Consider the following 19,763-nt stretch of genomic DNA (forward strand, 5'->3'; position numbering starts at 1 on the left):
GCCCTATGTTAGATGTAGCACAAAACAGTAATTACTTACATCATACTGACTGCTCAAGGTTTTAAAACCTCTTCTCATATAATCCATCTTCAGAAAGAAGGATCAATTTGTCAATTCTATTTTTTTTGGTAGTTTCCATACAGAAAATAGGAAAGGGGAACTGCCTGTAATTCCCTTTTGGGTCTGCAGCACCTGAACAGTCCATTTAAAATGAGGAGTGTGTATACACTTCAGTCACGTTTCATTCAGGACTGCATGTGTAATTGCAGGGCTGCCCACACCAGCTCCTCCTGACAGACTGTACAACATGTGGGACAGCACTAGCACTGGTCAGTGTTAAAACCCTGCCCAGGATGATGCCTCCATTTTATAACTGGGGTTTCCATCAGAATAGAACACAAAACACCTACAGAGTTTGCATGACTATTAAGAAATTCTTAATGTGAAGACTGTGAGCCCCTAAACGTGTCCTGGACCTCACTGATGATTCCAGCAGCTGCTGTCATGTTACACACAAGCTGCTCATGAGGAAGATTTAGCCAGGTAGGACTAATGCTCAGACACGCATGCACTTTGCATGAATCAGCATTCTTTATCCAATGGTATTATTCATAACTGTGTAAATCCGGGAGGACAACAGGAAAGGAAAGTTTCAAATGTTCTTTTTTAACTGTGTTGTGGACAGAGCCACACTTGAGTGGAATCCTCCAAGAACAAAGGTCTTCATACAAGCTAATATTTAAAAGGATGAAACCCCAAAATACACATTAAGAGTTGACAATAAAGTTCTAACTAATCCTCCAAAGACCTAAAATGTACATACTCAGGGATTTTTCTCTCAAAAGAAAGTGCTGATACTAACAGATAGCTGGTGCCTCTTGTGAAGCTGTAAGAATAACACAGACTGAGGTGTCCCTGTCCATGTCAGGGGGGTTGGAACTAGATGATCTTAAGGTCCTTTCCAACCCTAACTATTCTATGATTCTATGACTTGTGACCCAAAAACCTTCCAGTTCCCCTCAGGACTTCTCTCTAAGTGGCTGGGAGAAGTGGCCTGGCTGAACCTCCCTACGCTTATGCCAATAAGTAAAAAGTAGCTTCAAAACTTCAAGTTGGAAGGCTTTGCTAGAGCATGCTGAATTATGATTTAATGCTGTGGAAGTATCCCCGGGAAGGTGACCCAGGGCCTGGCTGGAGTTCTGCTCTGAGAGCAGATTTCCCCCTGGGTCTCCATACCTGTTTCTGAAGTGTTGTCATCCATCAGTTTTTCCTGTGCCAGGTGAAGTGTGTCCAGCATTTCTTCAAATATGTCATCCAGGAGCCCAGCCTGCTTACATTTCCTAAGAAAGTCTATTCGCACTGTTGAAACACAAAAACACTCACTTCAGAAACCAGAACTTTGGCTAATGTCCCCCTCCCAAAAACAACCATATTGGCAAATTTCTGGCTCCTCCATCTACCCACTCAGCCTTCTCCAGTGGGAACAAAAACGTGGTCAGACAAATGCAAGCACTGCACTGGGGGTAAAATTTCCCAAGCACCAGATTTAGCTTTGCTCATCCAAAGCAAGTATCTCCACAGCCCTACAGGCACCATAGCCAAAGCTTCCCACTACCCGCAGTACAGGAAACCCAAGTGATTTGTCTTGCTTATTTTTTTTTTCCTTCCAATACTCAGGACCACCCCGTGGACTGAAAGATGGAAAACAATGCAAGAAGTGAATCAGTCTTGGACGTGGTAAGAAAATTGAGGCTACTTCTACTCCAGGTGATCCAGGCACAAAACTCATTTATCACAGCCCACTTTAGAGGCCTGCTTTGTCAGATGTGGATTGTTATGGAAATAATCACCTATTTTGCCTTCATCTCAAAGCAGCAGGTCAGGGACAGGTTTCAGTAAGATCCATCCAATGGGTTGTTCAAAAGGAAAGTGCTATGGGGCAGCTCAGGGAGGTCTGCCAGTCTCTGCTAGAATGGTACATTTTACTGGAGACTGTTGTGAGAAATGTCATTTCACTTACACCAGATGCCCCACAAGTATTCCAGGATTCTTGACATGTTCCCTGTTCTTTATAGGGGTAATAAAGATTCAGAACAAAACCTGAGGCAGCACCTACTGTTCCAATACATGCCCATGCACTAAGCACAGCCACGGGAAGGTGAATAATCTCCATTAAAGCCTCCCAAGCAGCAGTATAATCCCAACATGTAATGAAGATACTTTTGCAGCATAGTTGCTATCACCCAGCTCCACACTCTGAACTACTATACAACCCATCACAGTATCTCCCAGTTGTTCTATAAAGCAAGTCACACCTTTATGCCTGTTGTTTTTTCTTTTTAGTATTCGTAAACTGTTTTCTTCTGCTGTCTCTTGTGTGCTCTGGAAGAAAATCAAAATTATGTATTTTTACATCATACTAACATTTACTGCTTTGTTTTTCATTACCCTGCCTCTACAATTGGCAGGGAGATAAAATGCAGCCCATATACCAGTGAATGCAGTCAGCTTCTCTGCGAAGCTGGTGACACTCCTCTCCAGACATTGTTTTTAAAAAGGAAAGCAAAAATTGCTTCAAAGCAAAATCTCTTTCAGAAAAGCCCAACACCTGGGACACCACCCGCTGAATTATTGCATTGGCAAATAGCACAGACATGAGCAAATGCCTACTGCTACCTCCTGGTGCAAACAATGTTTAACTCCTTCAACCAGTATTCCAACAAGCAACCATACCCTGAGCTGCACCAAAAGCAGCATGACCAGCAGGTCAAGAGGTGATTCTTCCCCTCTGCTCTCATGAGACCCCCACCTGCAGTGCTGTGTTCAGCTCTGGGGCCCCCAACATAAGAGGGACATGGACCTGTTGGAGCAAGTCCAGAGGAGGCTATGAAAATGATGAGAGGGCTGGAGCACCTCTCCTATGGAGACAGGCTGAGAGAGTTGGGCTTGTTCAGCACTGAGAAGGCTCTGGGGAGACATTAGAGCAGCTTCCAGTGCCTAAAGGGCCTACAAGATATCTGGAGAGGGACTTCTTAGACAGTCATGTAGAGTAGGACAAAAGGGAATGGCTTTAAGCTGACAAAGGGGAGATTTGGATTAGATATTAGGAAAAAATTCTTCCCTGTGAAGGTAGTGGGGCCCTGGCACAGGTTGCCCAGAGAAGCTGTGGCTACCCCATCCCTTGCAGTGTTCAAGGCCAGGTTGGACAGGGCTTGGAGCAACATGGTCTAGTGGAAGGTGTCCCTGCCCATGGCAGGGGGGTTCAACTAAATGGTCTTTAAGGTCCCTTCCAACTCAAACCAGTCTGTGATTCTACAGTTCACAAAAGGAGAATATTTTTCCTTCTTTTGGACAGGATGCAGTCATTCTTTGTTGTTCCATGTTCCAGGACTAAAAATAATCCTTAACCTCTGTCACAGAACTCCACCAGTGCAAACATGCATTGCTTATACAATGGTAAACAGTATATCCTGCAGGTGTAAATCCTGGAGCCACTCAGCTTCTTATTTGCAGCATTTGTATTGATTTCTGAGATCGCTAGCACCGAAGAGCAGCAGAAATAGCACATTACTGTGGGCAGCGGGTGAGACGGATCTGTTATACCACTGGGAATGTATGTGGATTTACAGCTGAGAAATTCTTGGAGACAAATAACCTACCCTCAAGAGAGTACTACATAAAAGTAGTGAAGATTGCCCACATCCCCTCACACTATCTCCCTTTAATCTCAAGCCCTGGGAAAGGTGTTTTTTTTTCCCAAGGAAAGCTTGATGCCAACTCCTTTAGAAAGGAGAAAGTCCCTGGAGTCAATGGAGTTCCCATGAATACTGCTGTGGAGACAGGTCAAACAACAGCCTCTAAAACAACTACCCCTGCAACCAGATAGATGCTCTGCTTCACAGCTTCCAAACCCATAGAGGGTCATCTTCACCAGCAAAGCCGAGAACAGCCTGCTGGGCACCGAGAACCTTCCCGTTACCCTGAGCACAGGCTTACAAACTGCTAAATGTTGGTTTAAAAGGCCAAGTGTCTCATGAAAAGCAGGTGTTCATGCAGACTGTGTGAAGCCCTAAGCACATCTGAGGGACACAGTACTTCCCAAGAAAAGGAGACCCCAAAGGGAAGCTCTCTCCAGTCACTTCATGACCACAGCCACTCAGCCAGCCTGGTTCAGAGGCTTCTACTGCATCTGCACAAAGTTACCTGAGGGAAGCACTGTTTCTGCCTGAAGCAGCTCCAAATTCAAATGTGTTTGTTTTGACAGAATGACAAAATGAGAGCAAGGCAGCTGTAAAGGAAAAGTTACTGTTTCTGTGAGGAAGTCTGTCTCTGAGCACAATGTCGAAACACTTCACTAAAGAAGCCCTTTGCTGTAGCAAAAGCGGGTTCCTGGTTTAGAACTACTTAAATTCAGAATTACCATTTGTTCCGCCATGGTGGGAGATTTCACTGTATGTCTTCTCCTCTTATTAGCTGTACCTAGAAATCAAGGAGCAACAAAACAACAAACATGTCAACCTCAGACTGACAATTTTCCATCATTCAAATTCTCTCTTCTCCCAGAAAAGCTACAGAAGTCAGGCACTTCAGGTGGCAAGGCAAGAGTATGCTTCAGCTTCCCCAAATACCCAACATTTTTAGTGGAATTCACATCATTTCCATGTAAGAAAAATAACAAGCCTGACCCATTACGAAGAAATGCCAATCACTGTTGCATTAGGTTACCATTTTGCCTTTTAAACTCACTATAAAGCAAACCCCAGTTTTTAACACATGAGTTTTGATTGTGGCAGAGTGAATGCTGCAGCAGCACTACCACTAAGTGGTAAAAACTTCAGGCAAATTTATTAAAGATGACTGTTTTTTCCCCAGTCAATTCTTGTTTAAGTTAATACACCCTCAAAACTGAGGCTACATAAAGAATTATTTTAGGTGTCCCAAATACATGCAAATGGAATTAGGTTTTTCATCAATATAATGATCCTCCTAGAAGCCTTGTCAGTTTAATAGTATTTATGCTACAATGTGTTTTCAGTGATGTGGCATGAGAACTCTGCAAAACCACCTGCTTTCACTCTATGTACCAGCCTCTCTCTAACATCTCAGCTGGCAGTTGCTAGTAACAGCTATAGCAGCACGAGCAGAGAAGGGTAACTGCAAGGAAGACATGGCAGGAGAAGAGAAAGACAGAGAAGGCCTACCAAAACTTGAGGGTTTTAAATGCCCCTCTCCCATTTAACTACATCCTTTGGGCACCACTTAGTTTTTTCCCTGTTCCTGATTTGTAACAGGAAAAGAGGCATTAGGAGTTGGTACAGGAAGGCTGTTGAAACACGTTTGGGTTCTAGGTACTAGTGCTGTACATTTGCTTTTTTCATGGTCTGAAAGGAAATCTGCCTCTCACTCCATCCAAAATAAAGCTGGACTATTTTGGAGCAGTCTAGGAAATGCTAGTGCAGGCACAAAGTTTTCCTTGCTGTGTGGCATAACATTGTTGACATGTGGCCAGATTCTCCTGATGTTTGCTTCAGGGATGTCTTATAAAACAAGAGGAGCACAGTCCAAAGAGCAGCCCAACTCCTGATCTTCACAGTGTTCTCCACTCTCCCACCTTTGTCAGCCTTTACTCTAGGTACATCCAACGCTCCCAGTTAAGCAGAAGTTGGAGCCCATTTCCAAGTCCAAATTGCCCTCCCATTCTTGCTACAGAGATGCAAGGAAACCCCTTGCCCCTAAAGCACCCTATCCCCTTTTAACCACACAGCAGTGCCCCAACATTTCAGCACAGGAATGTGTGTCTGAACCAAGAACCAGGGGATGTTCCCTCACCCCATTTTCTTCAAGCTACCAGGGAAAACAAGCCTGGAGAGGCAGCCCTTTTGTACAGCTCCTGCTCCCACACAACCCTCCCCCAGAATGGCTGAGCTGCTTCACCCAAGTTGGATCCTGAAAGTCAAAACTCACCATGGAGCCACAGAGTTCACACAGGAGCCAGGACAGCCACTGCCAGAATCCATTTACCCCTCATAAACAAAAGGTCTCCAAATTAAGTACCTCTGGAAGATCTCTAGAAGATCCCTCTTCTAAGTGAACAGCCCATGCACTATACACACAGCACTTGCAGACACAAAGACCTTCAACTTTATGAGATTTATGCCTTCCTTCTGAAGGAGGCGATCTACAGGGCTGGACCTAATGCCTAGATCTCATCTAATACTGGACAGGTAGCAATCCTGGCCCTGTCCAGTACTCAGGCAGGAGACCAGCCAGGACCCTGGACAGACCTAGCAGAGTGACAATCCTAAAACCAAAGGAATCAAATTCATTTTTAAAAGGAAGGGAATGTCAGGCCTCAGAACTACAGATAAATAAAAAGCAAAACTACCAAGTGAAATAAAGCCACAGCAGTATCAGGTGTTAAATGGACTGTATGGCTGGCAAAGCAGCCCGAGGCCTGTGACTACAGGTTTAAATGATGATCACCTAACCCACCCCAAGTGGCACCAGGGTGAATGAAGCCAAGGCCTTGTCACGATTAGCTGAAGTCTGCTCAATTCCAGTGTAGGCACCCTGCTCTTAGCATTGGTGCTCCCAGTTCGACTGAGGACTGTGTGCTTTAGGTTAAGAAAGTCACCACTTCAGCTGGTTAATTCACTGAGATTCCCAACTGCCTGTGAATCAGCAAGGACTGGGACTACCCAATTCAGCTGCGTATCTGTAGCAAAGGAAGCTATCCTTAAACTGGGGTTGTATAACCCTTTTGTTACACTTAGAAAGCTCTTTGGGATCCTTCAGAATGAAAGGCCCTATTTAAAAAAAAACCTACTGCAGTGAATAGAGAAGATGCAATTGTGAATGTTTTAATGTAAATACACATTAAATATCCCAAGGTGACCTCTCCTGTAGCAGCCCCTCTTTGCTAATCAAGTGCAAGCTTGTGCATCACTCATCAGCGTGACTCTCATGTCTCACATGGATTTTACAAGCTGCTCGAGCCTACCTGCTGGAACAGTCAGAATAGTTCAATATAAAAGTGGAACAACATTTATTTTGTTCAAATAAGTCACTGACTTTAGGATGCAAACTTTTAAAACAAATTAAATGAAGCTATTAAAGAAACTCACCATAGTGATTGGTCCTATTGCCTGGGTCATGTTTTGGGCAGAACACTCTAAAATTTAAGTTTAATTTTAAGAAAAAGAGAAAAAGTATTAATAAATATGTAAACAGAGTCATGCTGACTGATTTTAACAGATATTTTCCCCTCTTTTCATTGAAAGATGCTTAAAAAAGAATGATCCGGATTTTTGTTCCACATTGCCCACCTAGGAAAGCACCTGCTTTGAAATCCCACACATGCACAAGCTTGTAGTTGTACTTTTAGAACCTCAGTGGACTCTGAGCACCGAAACTTTGAATCATCAGTTCCATTATCCCACTCTGTGTGGACCTGCTCCCTGCTCCAATCCCAAGTCAGACACGTTTCACCTGGTGTGGCAATCACTGTGGCAGCGGTGCTCTTGTTCAAATGCCTTATTAAAATGAGATGGATGTTGTCACGATGAAATACCATAGTACTGATACTGCTCAATTTTAGCTATTGCAGTTCTGCCCCCTTGCCCTGTTCTGCTCAGGCCAGGTCCAGAACCTCTTTAGATACATCTGCTTCCCAGTCAGCTCGAACTGGTAAGCCCTGCATGATGTGCTGGCACTGCCACGCTTGGAGATCTCAATGCTGTTCCCTTTCCCCTGCCTATGATGTGCTCCCCAGTCCTGAGGCAATAGGGCACCCTGTTTGAGATCCAGTAGCTTAGAACTGCTCAAACTATTTGTTCCTTAAACCCATGACAGTAACGTATGAGATGAGAATGTTTTTTCTGGTTCTAGGAGAGCAAGGTAAACTCCTTTGAAGAGGCAAAATGCAACAAATACAGCTAGAAATATTTTTTATCTTCTGAATACAATAATGAACCAGATTCTATAATATGCCTTTCTTACAGAAGGATCCCAAATCATTTTTTAATCAAAACTGCTTTGTCAATAGTGTGATTTAGCTGTCTCTTCATTACAGATGTATTTGCCCAGACTAATGCTCAAGTGCTTGGAAGCAGTTTTTAAAGGAAACTGCATTTACTAGGATATTTCTAATTATCGTCATTCCTTTATTTTAACAAAATAGAAGCAGTGACTTAAGAAACGCAGCCTGATTCCTTGAGGAGCCAATTTTTTGGCATTAAATTCATTCTGGTGCACAGAAAACCCCAGATGTATGCATGCCTAACAATTCAGTCAGACAGCTGAGTATAGAAGACACCTTATTTACATCACTGAATTTCCAATATTGCCCTTTGGAGGCTGTTCTTTTCCTCCCACCCTTTAACTCTATTCTTCTTAGTTAAAAACAGTCTTCCTAAGTACAAGAACATCTTTGGAAAAACAGACAGTATGTTTTAGTACTCAGGCCACTTTACTTGGAAGCACATCCCTACTACCGTTTCTGCAGGATGGCAGTAAAAGCTACACTACTTTCCCACCCCTCCTTTTAGTAGCCACTTCTACAGCACTGTATGCCTCCTGGTTTTGATAATCACTGCTGCTCATAACAGCAGCAATTCAGAATTTAAAACCACCAGCTCTCTTTCTCTTGATGGAATTCTCTCTCTTTGGATATGTTTTTCATCAGCGCAGAAACCCACCAGACCAAACCATGTATTTAACCACTCCTTCACCAGTTAGTATCTAGACTGTTACAGTCCCATTCATTTTCAACATCATAAGAAGTTCAGTCTTCTTCAGCCTGAGGTATCCTTTCCAAAGCTGCATGATGATAGCACTTATTCTGCGATCACAGAAGTTTCCCTCTCCCCAGCTACACTCTTTCATGAGCTTTGCAGGCTCCCGAAAACCTTAAAAAACCATATACTTATACCTTATAAAGCATAAACTAACCATATAATCTTCTCTAAGGCTGGGCTTACAGTTTAGCAGAAAGACCTATTTACTTTGGACTGACAGCCCTAGTGAAGCAGCCAGGAGCACAAGGGACACAAAAAGACCCATCTTCCACTGCTACTGACTGCACAAGTCCACATCCTCCTGAAACAAGTACTCATTAGATGGTCTACCAGATTAGTCTAGGACTAACATGGCTTGTGATCTCTCTTGCCTTGCACAGAGTCAGACATTAGGGTTTTGTTTTTTTTACCTCAGACTTTACTATAATTTCAGCTCTTTAAAGAGTCCTTAAAGTCCCAGTTTCTCAACCCCTTCACCTACAGCCTCCAAACAACTTGTTCCATCTAACAGCAACACAGGCAATCCAAGGGCAGCAGAGACCAGGGCTCACATGGTCAGGACAAAAAAAAATTTACTGGACATCTGATTGGTTATGCTAATACTAATAACGTATCTGAAATAGAAGAAGGTGTTTGATGGGCATACAAAGCTATCAGAATTTTCCTAATGGCAACAGACAGAAGTGCTCTGTGCTCAGAGCATATTTAATGAAGCTTCTGAGCCAACAGAAATTGAGAATTCGAGTGACATTAGTAAAAATCTTGAAGACTGGCTAGCTAGCCAGTAAGGACCGACTTCCTCAGTTTTGGCCTACTGATCATTCAGGTGTGTTGCAGGCTCAGACACTGAACAGATTCCCTCCCACTGCTGTGATGTTTTCCTTTAAAAGGAAAACATTTCCTCTATTGCTTCTGAACAGAGGATCAAGCATCACTTCAAGAAAAGATAATGTATTTCCTTTTAATAAAACCAATTTTTAAGTCTCTCCTCCTGATACCACCACCAAACCCTTGACAATCATTAGTTAGAAAATACTTGGTTAAATACCGGTAAATTCCATTTACTTCATCCACTTCTATGGCTGCATCGTCACAGAGTGCACAGAAGTAGTGGTAGCTTCTGCGACAGGCTCTTTCCTCACAGCCCACAGTGGCTCCTTTCTTGCGGCAGAAGTTGCACACCTAGAACAGGATGAGGTTCCACAGGTAAGCATTGCACACAGCTCCTGACAATCTTGCCACGCAAGGCAAATGCTAGCCTGTGGGAAAAAAATCAAATCTTTCATTGCAGTCACCCCTGCATAACTCCTTCACTCCTACAACCTGCTATCCTGGTCATTATTTCAACTTTTTGCTACCTTTTCTCTATTTCATACTGATGAATTTCTAAACCAATGCAAAGAATCATGTGAGGGTACTGGGCAATTTTCCCCCTCCTCTAAATCTTGCCCAAGGTTTCTAGTGCTTTTAGTGTGTTAGTATATTTATGTTTTCTAGGCTAACTTTGCAATGGAAAGAGATCCACCCAGGATGTAAGGGAGGAGGACAGCTGAAGACAAAGCCAGTAAGAAAATCTCATACAAATAACCTTCCTTCTGCTAAAACCAGGAGGTGTTTCCCCTTACACTCATGGACTGCATCATTTTGTTCAGGCACTGCCTTAGTCCTTTACAAAATCTCTTAGGTAACTTAGATTAAGGACTTGAAGGCCAGGTACCCAACACATTTTAATACAAAATTAACTAAATTTTGCCAAATACAATGTCAAATCAATGTTTTTAACTCTTAAATCTGCAACTTCCCCAATCTTAGTAGAGCAAGTAAGTACTTTTCTGCATTGTTTTCTCCAAACACAAGGCAGTGTTCAAGACCAGGGTGGATGAAGCCTTGCGTGATATGGTTTAGTGTGAGGTGTCCCTGCTCATGGCAGGGGGGTTGGAACTAGATGATCTTAAGGTCCTTTCCAACTCTAACTATTATATGATTCTATGACTAGACAACCTTCAGTACTCTGAGACAGGACTAAGTGCAGAGAGAAACTCCTTACCAGCCGCTTTCCTCTCTTGAGTTCTTTCAACACTGATGCCACATCAAACCTTAGTTCCAGGTTATCTGGGTTATATTCTTCAGATTCCACAAATCCTGAAGAAAATAACTAAAGACAAAAGAGATTATATTAAATTTAATAGAGTGATTCAGACACTGGTGCAGAAAAAGGAGGAAGGGCACATCTTTTCTTCCTGAACTTGCCCTAAGGCTGATTTTTCTCTGTTTTAAAAAGTCTTCACCTACACTGAACAAGGTGCTTAAACCTTTTACCAGTCAAAAGCAGTTCTTCTGTATATACAGGAGATTTCACAGGAATGGAAAGCAAGCTAAGAAAAGATAAGAAGATGAGGAAGTGAACTTAGCAAAAAGTGTGAATGAAGGAAGTCTGCAAGTTCAGGCTGACCAGAGTAAGGAGGAGAAGCTCGTCACCCGACAAACCTCCACATCTTGAACATCTTGGTGTCTCCCCAGCCTCTCAACCTTACAGCTGGGTGCAGTATTGCGGTGTAACAACATTTTAATACAGTCCAATGCTGACAACAGTTGACTGCACAAGAAACCTAGGAACATTATATAAAGCCTGGGAGAAACCCACAGAAAATGTATACACATATATCTGGGCCACTTTCATTCCTACGGAACTGCTGCACCATGACAGTAACAGAGGAAAGGGAAGTCCTTAGCAATGTTTCTCCTAATCATAGAATAGGCTAGGTTGGAAAAAGACCTTTAAGATCATCAAGTCCAACCATTACGCAATTATATATATATACATATATATATATATACACACACACACGTGTCCCGGCTTCAGCTGTAGCAGTCATTTTTCTCCTTAGTAGCTGGTGTAGCACTGTGTTTTTGACTGTAGCCTGAGAACAACGCTGATAACACCAATGTTTTTAGTTGTTGCTAAGTAATGCTTACTCCAACCAAGGATTTTTCAGTCTGGTGCTCTACCAGTGAGGAGGGGTACAGGAAGGTGGGAGGAAGCAGAGACAGGACACCTAAACCAAACTAGCCAAAGGGGTATTCCATGCCACAGTACATCGTGCCCAGTAGAGAAACTGAGGGAAGTTACCCAGAAGGGCTAGATCACTGCTTGGGTTGGGCTGGGTATCGGTCGGTGGGTGGTGAGCGGTTGTATTCTCTTCCCTTTTTATTTCCCTTATCATTATTATTGGTGGTAGCAGCAGTGGTTTGTGTTATACCTTAATTTCTGGACTGTTCTTATCTCAGCTGTGGGAGTTACCTTCTTTTGGTTCTCTTCCCCATCCCTCCAGGAGCAGGAGGGGAAGAAAAGGGGTGGTGAACAAGCAGCTGCATGGCTCTGAGTTACCAGCTGGGCTTAAACCATGACAATACCCTATATATTATAGCATTATAGAGCTAATTCCAAACAAAATTAAGCTGCCCTTACATCAACAGGCAAGCATAGCCTGATTGCTCAGAAGGTGATAGCTAACTACAAAACCCCAAACAGCACAGAGGAGCCTAAAGCAGAGAAATTGGTACAATTGTGGGGGGAAAAAGAGGAAGACAGAAAGAAAATGTTTCAACACTGGAGCAACATTATAGCCCCAAGCTAAACCTGTTTCAAAGAAAACATCCAAGTAACACTGTAAAACAGGTATCAAATGTTCTCAAACATTCTGCTAAAAAAAATACCCAAAGCAACACAACAAACAAAAGAAGGTAGTAGAAAAATGAGGCAAGCCAGAAAGCTGTTCCAGCAGCAATCACATCTCCTGCACAGAGTGACTCCCACAGAAGGAAAAATATGGCAAAATAAGGGATTCTGCACAACAAGAACCAGCCCCACTGAGATCCTGGAATAAAGGGGAGGCATACTCACTGCCAGAAGAATTAATACATTCTAGATCACAGCATGCTTAAAGCTTGACAGCTATTTTTATACAATCAGTTTCTGGTATTTTTATTCCTTATTTTAAATAAGGCACAGACTGGGAAGTTTTTTACCTAGATATATCAAGTGATACGAGTATTTTCCTGCAAAGGTGTAAGTGTAGGAAAACCACTTGCAGAGCACGCAGTAGGGCTACCGTGTCATGGTTTAAGCCCAGTCAGTAACTCAGAACCATGCAGCCGCTCACTCACTCCCCCCACTTCTTCCTCCCCCTGCTCCCAAGCGATGGGGAGGAGAATCGAAAGACTGTAACTGCCATGGGTTGAGATAAGAACAGTCCGGTAACTAAGGTATAACACAAACCACTACTGCTGCCACCAATAATAATAATGATAAGGGAAACAACAAGGGAAGAGAACACAACCGCTCACCAACCGACAACCAGCCCAACCCGATCAGCAATCTAGTCCTTCCAGGTAACTGCCCCTAGTTGCTATACTGGGCATGACATGCTATGGTATGGAATACCCCTTTGGTTAGTTTGGGTCAGGTGCCCTGTCTCTGCTTCCTCCTGGCTTCCCCTCCTCCCTGGCAGAGCATGAGACTCAGAAAGCCCTTGGTCAGACTAAACATTACTGAGCAACAACTAAAAACATCAGTGTTATCAGCACTGTTCCCAGGCTGAAAGTCAAAACCACAGCACTGCATCAGCTACTAAGAAGGAGAAAAACGACTGCTACTGCGGAACCCAGGACAGTATCCACCCCTTATTCCATACCATTCACATCATGCTCAGATCCCCCATTTTTCAATATACCATCACTCTTGTCTTAGATAGATACATCCACACACACAATGAGAGAGATATCATTCCTAGTGCACGGACCAATCCCTATAAGGCTTCTAAATTCATCCGGTCCATGATGTCAGGCTCCATCTCTTGTAACAGTCTTTCAGAGCAGGAAGAGATGGTACGCAGTGTTGTATTGATGCCTGCTGATGATACTGCAGAACTCATCTGGTCACTGCTGAGCTTGTCTGGTTTCATCTAAGTTCATTCTATGTTGGGATGATGGTCGGAGGGAAGTCAGGGCCAGTTGCTGGTGACCTGAAGATATCTAGCTGGTGGGCTGTAAAAGTGCTACATAGCAGGCAACTTCATACAATTGAGTTCATTGGCTGTTTTCCCCTAAAATCAAATCCCCTTGAGGTACACACTGGACTTCCCCATCTTCCTGCATTACCCAGAAAGTATATCTGGGTCCCTGAGGAAAAGCAGTCTCACAAGTGGGTTTGCCTTTACCTGAAGCAGGAATAACCCAGACTGTCTTCCCCAGCATATTCTTTCTGTGTACCACAGGAACTTTATCCCCTTCTACAGTATGTAAAAGTTCTGACTGGCCTGGGCCAGTCCTGTTGGCAGATCCTCTGGTGTTGACCAACCAGGTGGCCTTTGGTAAGTGTGTATCCCTATGCTTGAAAGTTCCCCTACCCATTGCTCTCAGTGTAGTTTTTAACAGCCCATTGTACCGCTCAATTATCCCAGAGGCTGGTGCATGGTAGGTGATGTGATATACTCACTCAGTGCCATGCTCTTTGGCCCGAGGGTCTATAAGGTTATTCCGAAAATGAGTCCCATTGTCTGACTCAGTTCTCTCTGGGGTGCTGTGTCATCACAAGGTTTGCTTCTCAAGGCCCAGGGTATGTTCTGGGCAGTGGCGTGGGGCACAGCGTATGTTTCCAGCCATCTGATGGTTGCTTCCACCATGGTAAGCACATGGCACTTGCCTTGGTGGGTTGGTGGGAGTGTGATATAATCAATCTGCCAGGCCTCCCCATATTTATACTTCAGCCATCATCTTCCATACCAAAGAAGCTTTAACCATTTGGCTTGTTTAATTGCAGCACATGTCTCACACTCATGAATGACCTGGGCAATAGTGTCCATTGTTAAGTCCATCCCTTGATCATGGGCCCATCTGTATGTTGCATCTCTGCCCTGATGGCCTAAAGTGTCATGGGCCCACTGAGCCAAAAATAATTCACCCTTATATTGCCAATCTAAGTCCATCTGAGCCACTTCAATCTTAGCAGCTTTATCCACTTGTTGGTTGTTCTGGTGTTCCTCAGTGGTCCAACTCTTGGGTACATGAGCATCTACGTGGCGTACCTTAACCACCAGGTTCTACACCCGGGCAGTGCTATCTTGCCATAGTGCAGCAGCCCAGATGGATTTACCTCTGCATTGTGAGTTGCTCTGCTTCCATTGCTGCAACCACCCCCACAGGGCATTTGCCACCATCCATGAGTCAGTATAGAGATAAAGTGCTGGCCACTTTTCTTGTTCAGCAATGTCCAGGGCCAGCTGGATGGCTTTCACTTTGGCAAACTGACTCGATTCACCCTCTCCTTCAGTAGCTCCTGCAACTTGTCATCAAGGACTCCATACAGCTGTCTTCCAACTCCGATGCTTTCTCACAGTACAGCAGGACCCATCAGCAAACAAGGCATACTACTTTTCACTCTCCTCCACCTGGCTGGAAAAAAACCTTGAACAAAAACACCCTCAAAACATGCTCAAACCATGACACTGACAGTTTATTATATGGTGTGGCCTCTGCAGCACACCTCACCTCCTCCTCTGGTGACATTCCAAAGTACTGGAGGGGCCCACTGACCTAGATACTTGCCAGTACTATCTCACACACCCTGCCGCTCCTGGCTGTTCAACCTCAGGGGAAATTTCTTGGTCTTCCTATATTGTCTTCTAGCCCCAGACAAGACCCAAACCTGACTCTGCTTAACTCTTGAAATCAGACAAAATGGTGGTGGGCAAAACACACCCTGTGACATTCCAAAATCTTTGCCCTCTTGCCAGTCCATGACGACTTCTAGAATTCCTGGACGACTAGGATTTCCTATTTGAGCTTGTTGTGTAATTAATGCAGCCCCTTTACTCCATGTAGCATCTGTTGCATGATGTGTAGAGGAGACCCTGCCTTTGAACATCCAGCCCAGCATGGGCAACTGGGCTGCCAGGTGGAGCTGTGCTTCAGTGCAAATCATTTCCAAAGCAGCTTGAACTCCTTCATAGGCTGCCAGTATCTCTTTCTTCATTGGGGTATAGCTGGCCTCAGATCCTTTGTATCCCAACTCCAAAAGCCGAGAGATTGACCTCAGGTCTCCCCTGGAGCTTTCTGCCAGAGGCTCCAGGCAGGATCATTCTCCCTGGCTGCAGTGTAGAGTACAAGTTTTACATCTGTCTCAGTTCGGACTGGTCCAAGGGTTACTGCTTGAACTATTTCACCTTTAATTAGTTTGGGCCAGGTGTCCTGTCTCTGCTTCCTCCTGGCTTCCCCTCCTCCCTGGCAGAGCATGAGACTCAGAAAGCCCTTGGTCAGACTAAACATTACTGAGCAACAGCTATAAACATCGGTGTTATCAGCACTGCTCCCAGGCTGAAAGTCAAAACCATAGCACTACACCAGCTACTAAGAAGGAGAAAAGTGACTGCTACTGCTGAACCCAGGACATAGAGAAAACTGGGGTCTAACAGAAGTTGCAGTAATATAGAAAAACTTTTCAGGGTAAAATACAGTTGCCACTTTCAGGACGGTTGGAATGCATGGAATCTGCTCCACCATGGTTCCCTGGGTAACACAACCTGCTATCTTATAGGAGCAACGGAGGGTGGAGAGGAGTGGAGACACTGTGGCCAGGCTTTGTTGCGCTCCCAGCAGGACTGGGAACATGATGGTATCATACAGCGGATAAGCTGCACAGCAGCTGCCAAATGGGAAATATTAGAGATGTCCATTGCTGAGCCAGCAACCTTGGCAAAATCATTTGCCTTAGGTAAATCTTGCTCATTATATCTCTTTGTAATACCAAAGCACGCTTCCATCCCAAAGTTCCCCACCTCCAAGGTACAACCACCACTCACTGAGCATGAGCTTTGTATTTTTTACTGGCTGTATCTTTAAGCGAAAAGCATTTTACACCAATCAGTAACTACAGTATGTATGACTGGAGTCACACCTAAACATAAAGAAATCATATAAAAGCAAGTTGAGGATGGAGGAAAAGTCAGGGAAGACTCCAACATAACTGCTGGGATGAGAACATGGGCCGAACCTGTCTCCTCACCTATAGGGACACCCACTGGGTAGGATTTACACTCTATGCGCACTGAACACTTTTACTGGAGATTAGAGTTCGTCTGTGTAATGTTTTAAATCTGCTTTATCTGCAATCCACGAACCTCAATTTGTCAGGATTTGATACTAACAGTGTTATTTTGCCAGTGGGTAACACATTCATATGGGGAGACCCGCTGAGGGGTTGCCCTGATGCTGTTGGCACATTTTCCTCAACAGTCCAATGGAATCGCCCTCTGATCCAGCAGGACTGGATCAGAGGTGAAGGGTCACTACAATGGGATGCTGACAGGCTAGTCAGGCATAAGGGTGTTGGCTTTCCTGGAGCACTGATAGACAGAGAAAACACTAGGGATAGAGAAAATCTCCCCCTTTCTCATGACTAAGTAAGTATGCAACTTTCTGTGGGCTGAGAAGTGTCTCAAGAAGGCCTGTTCTTACTGCTAGACTAGATGTGTGTCTAGAAACACTGACCAGGAACAGACACACATGAAAACACCATAAATCAACATGTCCAGCTATGCAGCAGTGTCCTTCCTCTCTCCAACATTCCAGCCAAGCCTATTGCTTTCAATCTAATACAAGCTTGCTGGTTTGGATAACCAACCTTTTCACTCAGACACCACTGCAGAGTTAAAAATGGACAAGCAGTGGAAACTTCTACTTTAGTCTTCTTCCATTCCTCTTAGGTACCAACCAGCTCAAATCCACTCACCAGACAATCCTGATGAGCGGCAATATTTCGCTCTTTGGCAATATACATCACAGAACCAGCCTCCCCATCTGAGCAAAATGCACATGTTCTTCTCACCATCTTCTCCATTACGCACAAAACACCTGGAGCAGGAAAACTGGGACAAAACACAAAGCAATTGAGGCCAAGCAGGACAGAGGACAGCAGAGCTTGCTAGCACTTGTTCTCCAACTGCTCCTTCACCTACATTCCCTGAACTTTGGTGCTTTGCTCCTCCAGCAACAACTAATAGAAAAAGCAAAGCCTGCTCCTGGGACAGCAGTGGGATAGAAACCAGCTCCCAGGAGCTCCAACAGTTACAAGCAGGAGGAAAACTAGCCTACTTCCTCTTGGAAAGCCACACACAAGTCATAAGGGGTAACACAAGAATTTTCAAGGTTGCTCAGCAAATATCTGATCCAAGGACAGACCCAAGAGTGGGCCAGCAAGTCACGACGTACGTGTTAAACCCTTTTTATTTGGAGAAGGACAATCATTCATAGCAGTGCCTTCCATAAGCTAGTTCTGCTACATGAGAGTCTGCAAGTTAACAGAGGAGAGAAAAACAGCTGTCCTCAAATTTCTCCAGTGCCCTCCATGAATTCACGAGGAAACACTAATGCCTTCCTGTTCTCCAGGGAAACGAGTAAACACCAATTCCTTACAGAAAAAAAAGGATTAGCAAAGAAGCGTGGAGGGGTTTGTAAGTAAAAGAGGGCAGAAGGCAGAGTCAGAAACAGAAGATTACAATATTCTCTCTCAATGAGCACTCATATGAGCCACATCATTTTCTCTATGCACTGGAATTTCCCCCATGGACATCCGTTCTCTTTTCCTGGCCACATCACAGAATAGTTTGGGCTGAAAAGGCCCTTAGGATCATCTAGTTCAAAGCCCCCTGCCATGGGGCAGGGACACCTCACTCTATACCATGTCGCACAAGGCTCTGTCCAACCTGGACTTTAACCCTGCCAGGGATGGAGCATTTATCACTTCTTTGGGCAACCCAAACTTTAATAATTCTTCTTCACACAGCCTCTCTTTCCCCCCAGCAGCGGAAAAATGTTAAGGCCAGCTACTTAATTCACAAAACAGTCTAAATGCTTCTGAATAAGCCTTTATTCCTTCCCCCTCTCCCTCCCCCCCCTCCCCAGGAGCTGAGTGTCACTCAGTAGTAGTAAAAATTTTACTTTACCTGTGGTTTCTGTGCAAGTCCACTGCAGAAATCTTCAACAACTTCCCACTATTACTAGGTGCGATATTCCAACCTGCCTCTTGCTGGAGACGTCACCTCTGACAGCACTAACTCTTGTAGGATAACGTAAGAAAAGTTTGCTTTTACTTTCAAAAAGTAAGAAGACTTGAAGTTTAATTATTCTAGTGAGAGAGGCAGCAAGGCCCAAGTACAAAACAGGTAGGAAATTAAAAGGCAGGAAATTACAAAGTCCAGCAAATCTCATAACCTTTCTATGGCTTTTAACAGCCAACCACTGTTTTCATTAGTTCCCATCTCTCTCCCATAAAGCAGAGAAGGCAGTCTCAAGTAAGAACACTAGAGTAGAAGAGGATTTATTTTGGGGGTTTGGGGTTTGTTTTGTTTTTCTTCTTTAACTCTGTCATTGAGAATTTGCTTAATCTTAAAGTTACAGCAAATGACTTTGCCTCCACACATATCTGTTTTTTTCCCTTGTCCTCCTGTCCCTAGTAAGCAAGGCAGGATAGCAGCCAATTTCCAATACCTGTCATGCCAGTCTCCAAACAAAAGCACAAAATAAATACCACAGAAATAAATAGAAATGTATAAAAATGTTAGAAATGGAACAGAAAACAAAGATAAAAATAAATAAGAAATCGCAACAAGCTAGAGTTTGAATGCTCTAGAACTCAGAAGTTGTTCTCTGCAGCAAGCTAATACCTGATGAAATTCATGCAGATACATAGGCCCTGCTCAGGCCCAGTCAGAGGATCCAGCTCCGGTGGCTCTGGGAATTTTGTGAGGAAGAGGCTGAAGGTGGAGTCTACTGTCCCTGGTGCTCCCACAGGCTGAGAAGAAATCCTGGTGCTGCAGAACAGAGCACGCTCAGTCAAGGTCAGCCTTGGGATGGCTCCATCACCTCTGCAGGAATCCTGAGGTGGTGGAAAGACCATTCTTCACTACAGAA

The 19,763-nt window shown here is 44.1% G+C and overlaps 1 protein-coding gene across 1 annotated transcript in view; it reads right to left on the reverse strand.

Annotated features, from left to right (window-relative positions):
* Nucleotides 1–19,763, reverse strand: part of LOC101869268 (SET domain bifurcated histone lysine methyltransferase 2) — a 47,327-nt gene that overhangs the window by 2,386 nt on the left and 25,178 nt on the right. The window contains exons 13-19 of the mRNA XM_005147658.3: nt 17,584–17,719; nt 10,843–10,950; nt 9,844–9,977; nt 7,125–7,171; nt 4,421–4,479; nt 2,316–2,382; nt 1,237–1,359 (exon numbers count right to left, since the gene is read on the reverse strand). Of these exons, the coding sequence (XP_005147715.3) occupies nt 1,237–1,359; nt 2,316–2,382; nt 4,421–4,479; nt 7,125–7,171; nt 9,844–9,977; nt 10,843–10,950; nt 17,584–17,719 (674 nt within the window). The remainder of the gene's footprint in view (nt 1–1,236; nt 1,360–2,315; nt 2,383–4,420; nt 4,480–7,124; nt 7,172–9,843; nt 9,978–10,842; nt 10,951–17,583; nt 17,720–19,763) is intronic.

The sequence above is a fragment of the Melopsittacus undulatus genome, chromosome 2 (assembly GCF_012275295.1).
Source record: "Melopsittacus undulatus isolate bMelUnd1 chromosome 2, bMelUnd1.mat.Z, whole genome shotgun sequence".
Taxonomy (NCBI): domain Eukaryota; kingdom Metazoa; phylum Chordata; class Aves; order Psittaciformes; family Psittaculidae; genus Melopsittacus; species Melopsittacus undulatus.